Raw genomic sequence first — 14,931 nt, forward strand, 5'->3', positions numbered from 1 at the left:
TCCTTACAGAAGGGCTGCTCCAGCCTTTGGATCATCTTTGTGGCCTCTTTGAACTGGAGCTCCTCATACCTGGCAAACATGGAAAATATCTCCAGCATTTGTAAGCCTTCCTCTACTGCTTGCTTTGGGTTTCCTTTGGCTGTAGTTTCAAAACTCAGTAGCACTTCAAATGTGACATTTGATAGCAAAGAATGATGACAAAGGTGGGGGGAAGGTGCAATACAGAAGCAGTGGTTGTGTTTAATCACATTAATGGCAGCAGCCTAGGTTGATAATAAATTGTACAAGTCCAAAGACCTGCTTTGGTCCAGGAATGTTGTTAATTACCTGTCTACAGCCATCAGAAAAGAAATTAGTATTGCAGGAGTTGGGTTGGTGGAGGGAGAAGGCTGAATCCATGTGCTGTGGGACTTCCTTGCAGAGAGAAGGGAGATTGTGGCAGAACAAAGTTGAATTAATTCCAGGTGTCATGGTCATTTGTGTGGAGAGAACTTTGCCTTCTTTGTCCCTCTTTCATGAGGTGTCTCTCACTCCCCACTTCTGATTTTCCTTGCTTACATTCATTGAATACATCAACTTGGGATTCTTCTCCTCAGCCTTTCTTTCATTTCTGCTTTTATTTGTTTCAGGATTTTTTCGCTCGTGGCTAATTAGGATTTTTTTACAGCCTTTTAAGTTTTATGTACACATTTCCTTTATTTATTTGCTTTGCAAACAGTCTTAATTTGCTTATGATGATTTGTAATTTCTGTTCTCAGAGAAGATCATTAAACATAAGCCATTTTCAGTGCAGGATATCAAGACTAGGGGGATAACAAGGCCAGGAGTGGCATGCTCTGGCCTTGGTCCCTGTGCAGAAATGAGACAGTGAAATCTCTCCTCACTACTCTCACACAAACACATCCTGATGATGCAGTTAATGACTCTGGGTGTGATGAATGGTGCCATAAAACTCTGCTGGGGTGAATTGCTTGACAACACTGAAATTAGGAGATACGTTTTATTATCTAATGTCTGCCTGAATGTATAAAATAAAAAAATAAATAAAATGTGAGAAGGGGGTAGGGAGAAGCACTGTTCTATATTCACTAGCCATGAATATTTATAGAGATATTTTCAGTGAACAATTAATTTTGCAGACTTCTAAGCTGGAGGTTTAATCCTGCCTTGAACAGTTTGCCTCCCCATAATTGTTTTATTTTTGAACCATGTTTTTATTTTTAACCTGTCAGGTGAGGTGCCAGAATCCAGGAGAGTCTCCCCTGGGGCAGCTCCAGCCAGACAAGCCCTTCCCTGATGATTCCCCGATTCCCTGAGACCAGACATGTCTTGGAGCTGGCTGGTGTGGATGTTGTGCTCCATGTGCCATGGTGTGCCTGGTTTATCCCCCTCACTGACCTGCTCCTCTCTCTCTCCCCTCCCTGTCTCTGCAGCTTTCGCTCCCGGAGGAACAGAACGAAGTAACGAGGAATGGCTGTGAGTCCAAGGAACTCGTGTACCTGGTGCAGATCTCGTGTCAGGTAAACGCCCCCTTTCCTCTCCCCAGCCTGGCTTTCATTCTCTTTCCAACAGAGCCCCAGAATACTGTGATGTGACACTTCCCTGTGGTGTGGTTGGGGTTTTCCATCTCTTCCCTGGCTCAGTCCCCTAGGGATACTGCCTGTGGTGCTGCCACCAGTACGTTGCAGGAGAGGAGAAGCATTGAGGGGAGAGAACGGAGAATGTGAAGCAAAGGCTCCTCGCTGATGCCCAGGGATGAGCCCAGAGACAGGAGTGGGTGTGCCCAGGCTGAGGGCACTTTGGGGGGACACGGACACCTGGACAGGGAGAATCCCAGCCAGGGGTTTGTTACCACAGTGTGCTGCTCCCAGACACCTGGTGTGGAATTCTCATCTCAAGATGCTTTGGGCAGAGGAATCTGCTGCTCTGTCCCACAAATTCTCCACCTGCTGATCTGTGTGACTTTGTAAAATGCTACATAATGGGTGTGTTTTAATATGCTCAGTGAGTCCCTCTCTGTGGGAGATGCAGGGCAGGGGCAGGTTCAGTGCAGTTACTGCCTGGGTTTGGGTGTTTTCCTGGGTTTAGGATAGCAACTCTTTCCATGATTCACCTCAGCACCTGAGCGTCCCGCTTATCAACGAGTACACACAGATGGGGTGAATCTGCAGTGTCCCTGCTCTGCTGCCTCAGCTCTGTGCTCAGAGTGGGCTGTTGGGAGCACTGAGGAACACAAACACAGCATCCTTCATCCCGAGGAACAGAGCATCCTGCATCCTATGGAGCAGAGCATCCCACATCCTGGAGAGCAGAGCCTCTCGTTCTGTTCTGGAGATGCAGCCTGGCCAGGCTGAGCTCCAGCAGGGTTAATTCCAGCAGGGAATTCCCCTCTATGGGCAGCTTTCATGTGTTCCTGTACGTGTTTATAAATGTGCTCTCGGGAGAGGGAAGGGAGGTTCCAAGTGGACATCTCTCAAATTTGCCAGTGTTTGGGAGTTTTCCAGGACTGTTGTAACCCCCTGGAGCCAGTCTGGCACAAAAGCAGCACTTCCCAGGCCAGCAGCCCAGGCTGGCAAGCAGCACAGCAAACCCTGAGGGCGGGCACACGTCTGTGTCCAGCCACGGGCAGGGCAGTGCCTGGGAAATGGAGTTCCAGGGGACTGTAGGAAACTGGAATTTCAGTGTTTCGAGCACTCACATTTGGGACACATTTGCAGTGCTTAGTGGAGGGATGAGCCCGGGGTTATTCCCTGGCTGTTGCAGGTGAGCCTGGAGAACGTGGCAGTTTTCCTCTAGCTCCAGAGTACATCACTTCTGATCCTTCCCCCACCCTACTACACCTGCAGAGGTTCACAGGGTGCCTCAGGTATAAGTGTGTCCCAAAGCCTGCAGAATGTCCCTGTGCAGGAGGGAGCCTCAGGAGCAGCAGAGGGCTGGGATGGGGCAGGATGGAGGTGAGGCCTGTCCCCACTCCTCTGGCACCTCACTCCCACTCTCCAGTGCTTTGCAGGGGTGTGTCTGAGGGTACAGATGGATTTCATCTGTGTGGGGACAGTGGGGGAAATTCTGAGCCTGGCAAAGGGAATTGCTCCTCTGCAGGCCCAGCTCCTGAGAAATTCCCTTCCCTTCCCTTCCCTTCCCTTCCCTTCCCTTCCCTTCCCTTCCCTTCCCTTCCCTTCCCTTCCCTTCCCTTCCCTTCCCTTCCCTTCCCTTCCCTTCCCTTCCCTTCCCTTCCCTTCCCTTCCCTTCCCTTCCCTTCCCTTCCCTTCCCTTCCCTTCCCTTCCCTTCCCTTCCCTTCCCTTCCCTTCCCTTCCCTTCCCTTCCCAGTGTTTGACTGAACTCAAATGGAAACACTGGGAGTTGGCTTCATCCCTTTAAAGGATGGGCATAGAACCAGCCACCTTTGTCTTCCTTTCTTCCTTTTTCTTTTTCCTTTTATTTTTACCTTCTTTTTTTCCCTTTTCCTCTTTTCCTTTCCCTTTTTCCTCATTCCCTTTTTTCTTTCTCCTTTTTCTCTTTCCCCTTTTTCTCTTTCCCCTTTTCCCCCTGTCTGTCTTCACCTTTTCTTCTTTCCCCCTTTCCCTCTTTCCCTTTTCTCTTTTTCCTTTTTTCCTTACTTTTCCTGTATTTTTTTCTTCTTTTTTCTCTTTTTTTTTTCTCTTCTGTTTTAAAGTACTCTACCTGGCTAGCTCAAGCTTCTCCCTCCCCCAAGTGACCCTCTCCCATATTACTCCATGTCCCTGTCTCTCAGATCAATAGAAAGCTGAGAAGCTTGTGACATCTGGATCCAATGACCAGGAAGGCATGGAAGGAACTGCACAGCTGAGCACCATTTCTGCCATGGAGATACCTCACCCCTGACATCCCATGGCCTCTCCCAGTGCCCAGGGGAAGATTCCATTCCATCACATGTTGGACACCAGCAGTGTCTGCGTGGATTTGGCTCCACATGAGAATGGAATGGGAGGTGTGAAATAGCTCATGGAATGATGGTGCAGTGGGGACAGATTTTGGCAGGACGCAGCTGCATCAGGCCAAAAATATTGAAGGAGGGAGGAAAAAAGCCTGAAAACCAAATTTGGCTTTCCTCACCCTTTGGATGTGCTTCCAGCACTGGTGTTCAGCCACTGCAGCAGCCTGAGCAATATCCTGGATTGCTCAGATGGACACAGGGAATTCTGTCAGTGAGGCTGCATCCACAGAAATGTGGAAGCTTTCAAACAGCTGTGCTTTGTTGCAGAAGCAGATAGCAGAGAGTGAGGGTGTTGCCGTCCTGGCAGCTTTGGATTCCAGACTTAGAGAAATAAGTTAAACCCGTGGGTTTGGGGTTCAGTGCTGGGCCTTGCCCAGTTTGGGCTGTGCAGACCCACCCTGTGTGCTGGGGCCCATCAGTGGCATTTACTGTGTCATTTCCCTCTGGAGCAGGCAGCAGAGCAAAGCTTTTGAACAGCAGATATTTCAAACATCCATCTCAGCCTTGGCTGGGTTTGGCAGGACACAGCTACTTACACTGAGGGAATTCTACCCCACTCTTTCCCATCTGTAAGTATCATTTTAGTGGTGTAAAGAGAATTACACCACTTACATAAGCTTGATGCTTATTTTGCAAAACCTCAGATAAGGTTTGAAAAAGCATTCTCTGGGAGGTATATTTGTGCTGCAAGTCAGCTTGTGAAATCCAGGCTTTGTGCAAGGTTTGGAGGGGGGGTTAAGTCTCTGCTCAGCTTCTCTTCTGCTTAAAAACCTCAAAAAATTAATCCAGTTTATTAGCTCTTAGGGAGCAGTGGGAATATATAGAGAGCTGTTTCAGAAAAGAGGAGAGACAGGTTCTTCTTTTGATTCCTGTGGAAAAATTTAAACATGAAAACTAGGAAATGACAAAGGGAGGGAATTAAATCCTGTTGGGAAGAGCCAATGATAGGAGGGTTTGGTTTAGTTTGGTTTTTTTTCAGCAATGCAGGTGGATTTTCCTTTCTTTTCCAAGGAAGATTGCACTGAACTTGCATTTCTAGAAGATGGCTATTTCAGGACTGCTGTGAAAAGAGTGATGTTGTTAAAATAAAAGGGTCAAGTCCTGAAACGATGATGTGAGGACTGAACCCTCTGAACCTGGAGACAGCAACTGATAATCCCTGTGGTCCCTGAAGGAGCACAGGGGGTGCCTGAGACCTGTAGGAATTCATACTGTACCTGGTGCTGTGAAGGTCCTTGGACAATGTTTGCAATCCTTGCGAGTTTCCACTGGGATAAGCAAAGAATTTACATGGTCTGAACCACATTTAAAAGGGGTTACCTGGTGTATGGAGAATAAATCAGCACAAGTCAGAGCCTGCAGAAAGGCTGGGATGGGCTAATCCAGGCAGCTTGTAAGGAAGGCTGGAAATGTGCCTTTTGGATGTTTTGGGGTTTGTCTGTGTGACATTACAGCACCTCCCTGTGTACTTACTTCAATATTACGACAGAAGAATGCCCAGTCTCAGCTTTTGTTCTGAAAAATAAAAGAAACTTGTAAATACTGTTTACAGTGTGAAATTCGTGGTGTTTGAACACCTCAAGCATCATTTTTGGTGACATTTTGAGTGGCAGGGAGAGAACAAGGACTGGCTGTGGAGATGTTCACGTAACCTCCAGCCATTGCCAAGGCTTCTGCTGCTCATGTCCATGCTCACAGGTGGATTGTTGGGGCAGGGCTGACAGGCCCTGCTGAGCAGGGATGTCAGACTGCACGGGCACGAGCCGGGGCTGGCACAGCTTGGGGATCAAACACAGGCTGACTGCTGTGATGCCAGCCCAGCCACAGCACCTTTCCTGCTCCCGCTTTCCAGGGGATAGTGCCAACAAAGGAAGCCTTTTTCTGCTCCAGCACTGGCACGTTTCTAAGGCTGTTCCCAGAGCAGGTATTCTCGTGGTCCAATGGTTTTCTCCATTTTCCTGCTCCCATTTTCAGGCTGGCAGGAGCTGGGCCATTCCTGTGGCACGGGATGCCCAGTGCCGTGCCCTGTCCTGTTCCTGGTTCCAGCAGTGCTGCTGTCTGGGCTGTGTTTGCTCTGATGGATGGAATCAGGTCTCTGATGCACAGAGGAAGACACTGCCCCAAACCTCGGCTGCTTGTCCCAGCTCTGCCCTGCGGGAGATTCGAGCTGGGCACCTTCTGTTTGAAGAGCAGGATTTACCCAGCTCTGAAGGCATCCCCATCCCACATTCCCTGTACAGTAATGAGTGCCTGAAGGGCACAGGAGGGAATGCCAGGAAAAACAGGCTCCAAGGAGGAAGAGCAGGCAGGACTCCCCACCCCGGGTGATTTGTGGGGAGGGGAGAGTGGAAGATACTTCCCACAGGGACGATGTCTTAGTCAGAGGAGCAATGTCTCAAGTGTGGTTTGCTGCTTCTGGCTGCCTGGAATGGTCCAGGCTGGAACCACAAATTGCTTGCAGGAGGATTTTTGAGTCAAACATTCAAAGTATGGCTGGGTTTTTTGTCTTGAAGGCTTGTTCTTTATTAATAGTTTCTGATTGAGCTCAAACACCTGGAGAACAGGAACTGAGTAAGTGCTACTTTGCTCCTGTGAAAAGCTCTTTAAACAGATGACTAAAGGACAGATTCTAACGCACGGATATTCTTCTGTGTGCTTTATATACTTTCAGAAAGACAGAGAGGGGAAAGCTCTCACATGTTTGTTAAAGGGATGTATCTGTGTGGAGCATCCAGGTGGATCCTACCCAGTGCAAAATCTGTCTTCAGAAATGGCTCCTTCTCCATGTTTGTATACAATTTTCTGCCTTGATGTAGGATTTTGCTAAACAAAACAAAAGCAATTAGTAGGTGCTTTTATTAAACAGTAAATTTTCACATGATGCAGCCCCCTGTGTGTCCTCACCCCGTGGTCAGGGCCAGCCTGTGTGTGCTCAGCAGGGCTTACAAAAGCTGCTCTGCTTTCAGATGCATTAAAATGCTGGTCACCATCACGACCTTTCCCCTGCCTTGTTTTCTGTTCTTCTTTTCTGCCTCTTGGCACCACTTGCCTGAAGATGACTGGAGAAATGAAACTTCCACTGACAGGTTGCCCACGAATTTGGTGCCTCATGTGTGCAGGTGTTTGGAAATGGAATCATGGAGAGTTTGAGTTGGAAAAGAACTTAAAGCCCACCCAGTTTCACCCCCTGCCATGGGCAGGGACACCTTCCACTATTCCAGGTTGCTCCAAGGCCCGTCCAGCCTGGCCTATCCAGGGATGGGGCAGCCACAGCTTCTCAGGGTAACAAATCCTGGGTATTTTATAAATCCACGAAACCTTCTGAAAACCTGCCCATTCTGGCTTGGATATTTCTACCCCATCCTTCCAGATGTGCACACGTGTTGAAACCTCTGTCCTAAACTTTTCTCGGGCATTGAGGGCTGTTTCACATTAGGCAAAAGAAAGCAGCAGAATTCCTTGTTTCCACCCTGCTAATCCATCATTCCACGTGCTGTGCTCCGGTGGATCTGAGGTCACACACTCCGTGCCTCCTGCTCCCAGCAGCAGTAAATAAAAATGAAGTGACAGTGGGAATGAGAATTAATCAAGAATGCCTGAAGCTGGCAGGCAGCCTGCAGGGTGCTGCTGGGCTGTGCTCAGACCTCAGGAGATCCCAGAGCCAGGGTGGAGGGGCTTTGAAACACCTGGCTCTGTTCCAGGGTTTGGGAAAGTGAATTGGCATCTGTAGGGGTTGAATTGCATCTGAACTGCATAATTAATGTTTATTACTCTGTAGCTGGCATGATAACACTGGAGGACAAATTCACTGAGTAATTGGGGTAACAGGTATTAAGGACAAGGGTTTGAGTGGCCGGTGTTTGGAGTTTTCCAGCAGAACTGGGTAGGGCAGCACTCACATCCAGCAGGATTAACACTGGGGTGTGCTGTGCCCTGTTTTAAAAGCAGATTCACCATACCCTTAGCTCAGCCTGGGGTTTTGCCCTGTGATCCTTAATTCACACACAGAATCATGGAGTCACTGAGGTTGGAAAAACCCTCCCAAACCATCAAGTCTGCTCTGTGACTGATCCCCACCTTGTCACCAGCCCAGAGCACTGAATGCCATGTCCGGGTGTTCCTTGGGCACTCCAGGAACCTCCCTGGCCAGCCCCTTCCAATGCCTGACCACTCTTTCCAGGAAGAAGTCCCTCCTGGTGTTCAACCTGACCCTCCCCTGGCACAGCTGGAGGCCATTTCCTCTTGTCCTGTTGTGACATGTCACCATGGAAGTGGCAGTTTTGAGGCAAAAGGGATTTTTGTCCCCTCCAGGAGCTGCACTGCACTGTCCCAGCTGCATCTGTGTGTCCTGGGGCTCTGGGATTCCCTGGCCCTGCTGGTGGGACTGGTCCTTCAGCCCCAGCCAGGGGCAGTTTCACTGCTCTGCTGTGTCCATCCATCCACTGGTAACGAGACATCAAAAATTACTGTCGCCCTTAAACTTTGGTCTTTAACTGCTCCATTCATGGCTCTCTTTGGATTTTTTTTTCTCTATTTAATTATTTAAATGTATATTGTGACAGAAATGGGGTCAGCTCTTTCTCTTCTTAACTCTGGATGCATGAGACGCAGAAGCAGTGTTGTAGCTATGTGTGGATTTTGAATGGAATAATTCTTTATATAAAAACTGTCGTGGAGCTGTTGGTGCTAAAGCACATTTTTTCAGCAGGTGCAAATGTAGGTGCAGTTCAAGGTGTCCCCTCAACGTGCCAGGGACAGAGGCTTTCTGTGCTCAAACTCCAGTGGGGAAATGCTCTGGGGAATTTATTTGAGGGTGGGTTTTTCTGGGGAAAGAGGGTATCTGGAAATAACCTCCTGAAGGCAAGAGCCTCCCAGCTCCTCAGACCTGCCTGAGGCTGAGCTGCTGGGTGGTTCTTGGTCAGAGGGAATGTGAGTGATACAACTTCAGATGGTTTTCCCTGGTGGAAACCCCCAGCTGAAGGAAACGGCCAGTCCGTGCTCTAGGGAGGGATGATGAGCGAGAGGGAAGGTTATTTGTCAGGATAAAGTGCAGTATCACATGAAAGTGCTGTCCTGAAAGGGTGTCTGTGAGCAGCAGAGGCTCTCACAGCTCCATGATAGTCTGTTAATGTCGTGGCCTTTGGGCGTTTTGCCTTCAGACAGAAAACAAGCAAGAATTAGAGATCTCTGCTTGTCCCCAGACTGTGCTCTGGGCTCTGGCACTGAGGATCACTGCAGAAATCCATGGGGACAGGACTGTGGTTTCTCCCTGTGAGTGATGGATCTTGGCAGGGCTCCTGATCCTCATGTGGTGCTTTGGAGACAAGGCTGGGCCCAGCCACAAATGGAAGGGGACACTTGGGTTGTTCTGACGAGACACCGAGTCCTCCCCACAACTGAGCAAGTGCAGATGCTTTGCAGAGGAGCCCTTTGCCTTCAATTTACTTGTTTTACAACTTTTCCAAGAGCAGGGCTTGGTTCAAATCCAGAATGAGAGGAGGACTGTGGTGGATATTCTGTTTTTCTTTCCTTCCTTGATGTTTATTCCTTGTGGGGAGGTTTGCCATGCACACATTTTTAGTACCTGTTTACGTGGGGAAGGTGACACTGTTAGGACAAATCGCCTCAAACAGTTTCATCCAGTCCCACCCTCTGCAAGGCTGCAAAGCTGCTCTGCTCAGCAGGTGATGCTGGGTGTCAGGTGGCTGAGGAAGCAGCAGGAGACAGCCCAGGTGTGCAGTTGGGATGCTCAGCCTCAGGGTAGGTGACAGTCACGGACCTTGGAACAACATCTGCCCTTCCAAATAGCAGATTCACTGAACAAAAAACGCAGGGCAGGCAGGTCAGGAAAGGATGGTTTCAAAAAGGCTCTGTCCAGGCACAGAAACCACATCAAAATAAACAGTGTGTGTGTAAAGGCAGGATCATCGAGTCACAGAGTCATTTAGGGTGGAAAAGACCTCCAAAATCATGGAGTTTAACCTTTGCCACAGCACTGCCAACCCACCACCAATCCATGTCCCCAAGTGCCACATCAACATGGATTTTTTTAACTCTTCCAGGGAATGTGACTCCACCCACCACTGCTCTGGGCAGCCTCTGCCAAGGTTTGACAACCTTTTCCATTAAAAAAAATTTTAACTTAATATCCAACCTAACCCTCCTTAGGGCATCTTGTCCTAAAGGTACTTCAGTGGTAAATCAAATATGCATCATTTTCACTGTTTGTAGCAAATATTTACTGGCACAGAGCCAAGTGGCAAAATACACAATCCCAGCAGTTTCCCAAAGTTCTCTTCCTACCAGTTATTCTGAGTGCACGTGGATTATTAAACTGATACTCTGAAGATAATTTGTAATTGAGTTGTTTGGGTATAAGAAGGCTGAGAGTGCCACTGTTGCACTCAGTAGCTAGAGGTGCTTTGCCCAACTGGATGTTACATTAAAAATAGGTTTTGTTTAGAGGAGTCAGTCACAGAATTCTCAGGGGGAACCTGATTTGAGCTTGTTCCTTAAATTCCTGGGGCTTTCCCAGAGTTACAGAGCAGGTTTGGGCCCCAAGTTTGTTAAAATCCACAGAGCAGGTGTTGTCACTCTGAGTTGTGTCACACTGAGGATGTGCCACAGGCTGGGGGACGGAGGCATCAGAAATAAACACAGACTGTATTTTCCAAGACTGTAGAGCAGGTTTGCCACCAAGGGCTCAGGTTTTGACAGATTAGGAAGGACTTTCTGTTTCCAAATAGTGCATTTTTAACTCATCCGTGGGTTTAAAACTGTGCCTTTATTTCAAACGTGGTTTACGCTTTTAAAAGTCCCCGTCAGGGATATAAGACAGTGAAGATGGTCTGTCTTAAATATTTCATCTCCTGGGTCTTGGCACCACTTTTCACTCTTTCTTCTTAAAACTGATGGCTGCAGCTGCCAGAAAAGCAGCTGATTTCTCCATTTTGGTTCCATCTTTGTTCACAAAACCTCCCCAAGGCTGCGTCTGTTTCTTGTGCTTTCTAAATAATGTTTCACCCTTCCAACCTCTGTCCTTGAGGCTTGATCAGGTACATCTCTAACACCCCTGCTTGCCAGTGTTTTCCCTGGAAATACTCATGGTTTTTACCTATAACCTTGCCCAGAGGCATTTCTTACCCTGTTAGTGATGTTTTCCAAACACTGGGAGTGTTGCTTCGTTCTGGGGTGTCAGGATGAGCGGGGCAGGAAGGGAGCAGAGTCAGACACAGCAGCGTTTCATTATTGCCGTGCTCCTGAGTGACTCTTGTTCGTAAATGAGGTGAAGGATGTCTGGTCTGTGGCATAGCAGCCCTGACAGGATCATGGGGGGTTTTCAAATAAAGTTTTTTGGGTTTGGACCTACAAAAAGCCTCTTTTCTCCTTCGTAGTTTGTTTTTACAAAAATGTGCTTCTGTGCTCTGGCCAACTGTATATATATATACACACAAGTCAGCTGTTTGCTTCCATAATCTGCCTGAGAAATGAGACTTAAGAAAATGGAGATCTCTATCTGCCAAAGCTGCTGATGCTGTAGGTGAGCTCAGGCAAGGAATTTGGAAAGTTCTTGTAAATAGGAAAAAAGGGGGATATGGCTTCCCACTGCCAGAATGAAGGATTAGATGGGATATTGGGCAGGAATTGTTCCCTGGGAGGGTGGGCAGGCCCTGGCACAGGGTGCCCAGAGCAGCTGGGGCTGCCCCTGGATCCCTGGCAGTGTCCAAGGCCAGGCTGGACATTGGGGCTGGGAGCAGCCTGGGACAGTGGGAGGTGTCCCTGTCCATGGCAGGGGGGGACTGGATGGGCTTTAAGGTTCCTCCGAACCCAAGCCATCCTGGGATTCTGTGATTTTCTTTTATTTTGTTTTAATAACCTCAGGCAAGAAATTTTCAAAGGTTTTTTTGTTTGTTTTGCTCTAAAGGCCATTGGTGGCTACAGGCTCTGACGGATCTGTGTTTCTCTCTGCGGTGAGGTGCAGAGCAGTTTATGGCACGTTTGGGCTGTGGGGTAAGGAGGGAGCTGTATTTAATGCCTGCAGTGTCCATGCATCCATTTTTAGCTGTACATACACCCCCTCACTGCCCTGCTGCCTGGAGGGTGGTGGAATTTCAGCTCCCTGAGCTGTGCTCTGTGGCTCTGAAGGGTTTCATTTGTGGCTCCAAGCTCTTGTTGTGTCACGACTGTGATTTTCTGAAGTGCAGAAAAGCAGCCCCCCACGCTGTGCCCACCCTCCCCTCACCCCTGACCTGCTGCTCCATGGTGGAATTCTGCTAAAGAGATGATGGATATGGAAGTGTTTAAATTGCAGCCTGTCAGGAGAGCAGAGATGTCACTCACATGGTGATGGCTGTCAGTCCTGGGTTGAGTTCAAGGTCTGCCAGGCTGCCATTCAGAAATGGGCTGGTTCTGGGAGGAAAAATGGCTCTTAGGGTTTCAGACACTCTGCTTGTGTTGGGTTGTCTTGCTGGGCTCTTACTCCTGTGTACCTGTACAAAAGCACTCACCCCCAAAGCCTGAGCCAAGTGTGTACTCTTGGCAAAGCTCCTCTGAGGGACACAGGAACCACTGGAGCTCATGGCCTGTGTCACCTTCTCCCCCAGAGAGCCACACACACCTGAGGGGGTGATTTCCCAAACAGGGCAGACAGGGATGACACTGCTGTCACTCAGACCCAGCCCTGTGTCCCCACGTGTGCTTTGGGGGCTCCTATGTGTAAATGGAATCCAGCAGCACAAGGAAGTCTAATTTTTAGGGGAGAAAATCTGCAGTGGTTTCCATTAATACCTCTTTTTTTTCCTAGTGACTGCAATTAATTGATAATAAACTGATAATTAATGCTGAGAGATTAATTTCTGCTGGGGAATAAGGCTAATAAGGGTTCACCACATAAATATACCAAATTTTCTCCTCTGCCTTGTGCTCTGTCCATTTGTATATTGCCTCCATCTTGTGCTCGTTCCTCCCTTGTCTCCATGTCCTGTGATTCCAGGTGGAGTGCTGAAGTTTTAGCATTTCATTCAGAAATAAAGTACTTTTATGTTGCCTTAGTGCAAACTCGCTTTGCGTTTTAAAGATTTATAATTTTCTTCTAGTTAAATAACACACTAGAAGTCACGGAATCACTTTGGTAAACAGATCTAAGTGTAGATAAAGTGACCTAAGGCACCAGCTAAAAACACTTCCTGGGTGAAGTCCCTGGGATGGATTTTATCCATCTTGCTTTCTGTTTTGACTAAATCTCTAAACCATTTTCCACTGTGACTTGAAACAGGAAAGGGCTGAAGGGTCAGGCTGGAATAACATACAGAGCCCGAGCCCCAGACAGCTGTAAGAGTCACCCATGGCAGAGTTAACCTCTCCTGCTGGATGCTGCTGCTTTTCCAGCTATTTAATCCGTGGTGTTTTCTTACTGAAGGGTCAAACTGAAGTGACTTTTGCCTCATACTTTCATCTCATTTTCTGCTGTCGCTCTCCATGTGGGCTGCAAGGTTCAGGAGAGCATCCATGTGTTCTCTCTGAGGAAATAAGCATTTGAACCAGAAGAGAAAGGTCTATCCTTGTCTTAAAATAAATAAATCCTAAGTGCTGTAGAGCAAACCTAGTCGGACTGTGGGACAGGAAGGTTGTGTGTGCCAGAACTCAGTGGCAGCCTGGCTGGCTTGGACAGGGATTGGTGGGCAGGATGGGGTGCTGTCTGCTGACATGGAGACAGATCCAGCTGCAAACAGAAGTTTTTTTTACATAGCAAGGAGATCTGTAAATCTTTAATAAAAAAATTCAGCATGTCAGTTTTGTGAATGGATGGTACCGCAAATCCTGGCAGCAGCTGGACCTCTCTTGCAGGCTGGGTGCTCTGAGTGCTGCCCAGGGCACAGCAGGAAGAGTTACTGCTGCCAGGTGCCGAGTGGAAACAGTTAAACCCACAGACAAATACTCGTGTATGGAACTGGCCTGGATTTAGAGGAGCCCCACTTAGAAACGAGCATGGGTTTTGTACTGATAATTGAAGCATTTAAGAGATGGTGGAGCAAAGTGAGGTTCTACTCTGGGAAGGAAAATGCAGGGAATGGTTTAAAGTCTCTTCCTCTCAGATTTGCAGTGGGTAATGTCTGTCTGTTGGTAATGAAGCCGCCCCAGAGCTGCAGGAATCGGGATGGGTTGGGAAGAGTGGGATTGGGAAGGGACACTGCTGCTCTTCCCAAGTGCCACAGGATTGAACTGAGCTTAAGGGAGTAGGAAACCACTCCAGGCTGTGGCTGCTCATCATCCTCCTCAGGCCATTTGATCGGCAGAGCTAAAAATACTCCTTGTGGAGCTGGCTCTGGATCCCTGTCCCTCCCCATCTCCTCCCGTGCCAAGTGAAGCCCGGGAGCGTCTCTGATCCGTGATCTCTCAGTGATGGTGCCACTGATGGAGGGTTCAAATCTCTGGCTCACTGGAAATTAAATCATCAGTTCAGTGATCTCCAGTCATTTCTTTAGCATGACATTTCTCCTTGCTTTAATAATCGGGAAAAAATCAGCAGCTCTGTGCAGAGGCTGAAATCTCAGCAGGCTCTCGTCGTACATTCAATCCGACCCAGCGGAGTAAGGGAGAACAGATCAGGCTGGAAAAAGAGTAGGGATGAGACCAGATTTTCCATTCTGTGAGAAATTCCAGATTTGTCATGATGCTTTTCGTTGTGAACATTTCTGTAAAAAGAAATTTCAAAAAATAGAGTGATTTTTTTTTCAAGGGAACTTATTTTTAAGTCAGTGGTCAATTTTTCCTTTTAAATATCCTGAAACTATTTAATGGCATTTTTGAAATCTTCACTTGATACTTGATTTTTTATTTTAAAGAACTTTGTCACAGCCAGGTTTGTAATTGAAGGTCTGAATCTGGAAAATCACTTTGTGCTTAACTTCACCTCTTTCTGATGTCCCACTGAAGAGAATGTGATTTAAGCTCGTGG

The 14,931-nt window shown here is 47.9% G+C and overlaps 1 protein-coding gene across 8 annotated transcripts in view; it reads left to right on the forward strand.

The window, feature by feature from the left end:
* ARHGAP32 (Rho GTPase activating protein 32) overlaps positions 1 to 14,931 on the forward strand; it is a 239,498-nt gene that overhangs the window by 142,966 nt on the left and 81,601 nt on the right. For all 8 annotated transcript variants that reach the window (XM_048328557.1, XM_048328558.1, XM_048328554.1 and 5 more), the window contains one exon: positions 1,434 to 1,520. In XM_048328557.1, coding sequence (XP_048184514.1) covers positions 1,434 to 1,520 — 87 coding nt within the window. The remainder of the gene's footprint in view (positions 1 to 1,433; positions 1,521 to 14,931) is intronic.

The sequence above is a fragment of the Corvus hawaiiensis genome, chromosome 25 (assembly GCF_020740725.1).
Source record: "Corvus hawaiiensis isolate bCorHaw1 chromosome 25, bCorHaw1.pri.cur, whole genome shotgun sequence".
NCBI classification, from domain to species: Eukaryota; Metazoa; Chordata; class Aves; order Passeriformes; family Corvidae; genus Corvus; species Corvus hawaiiensis.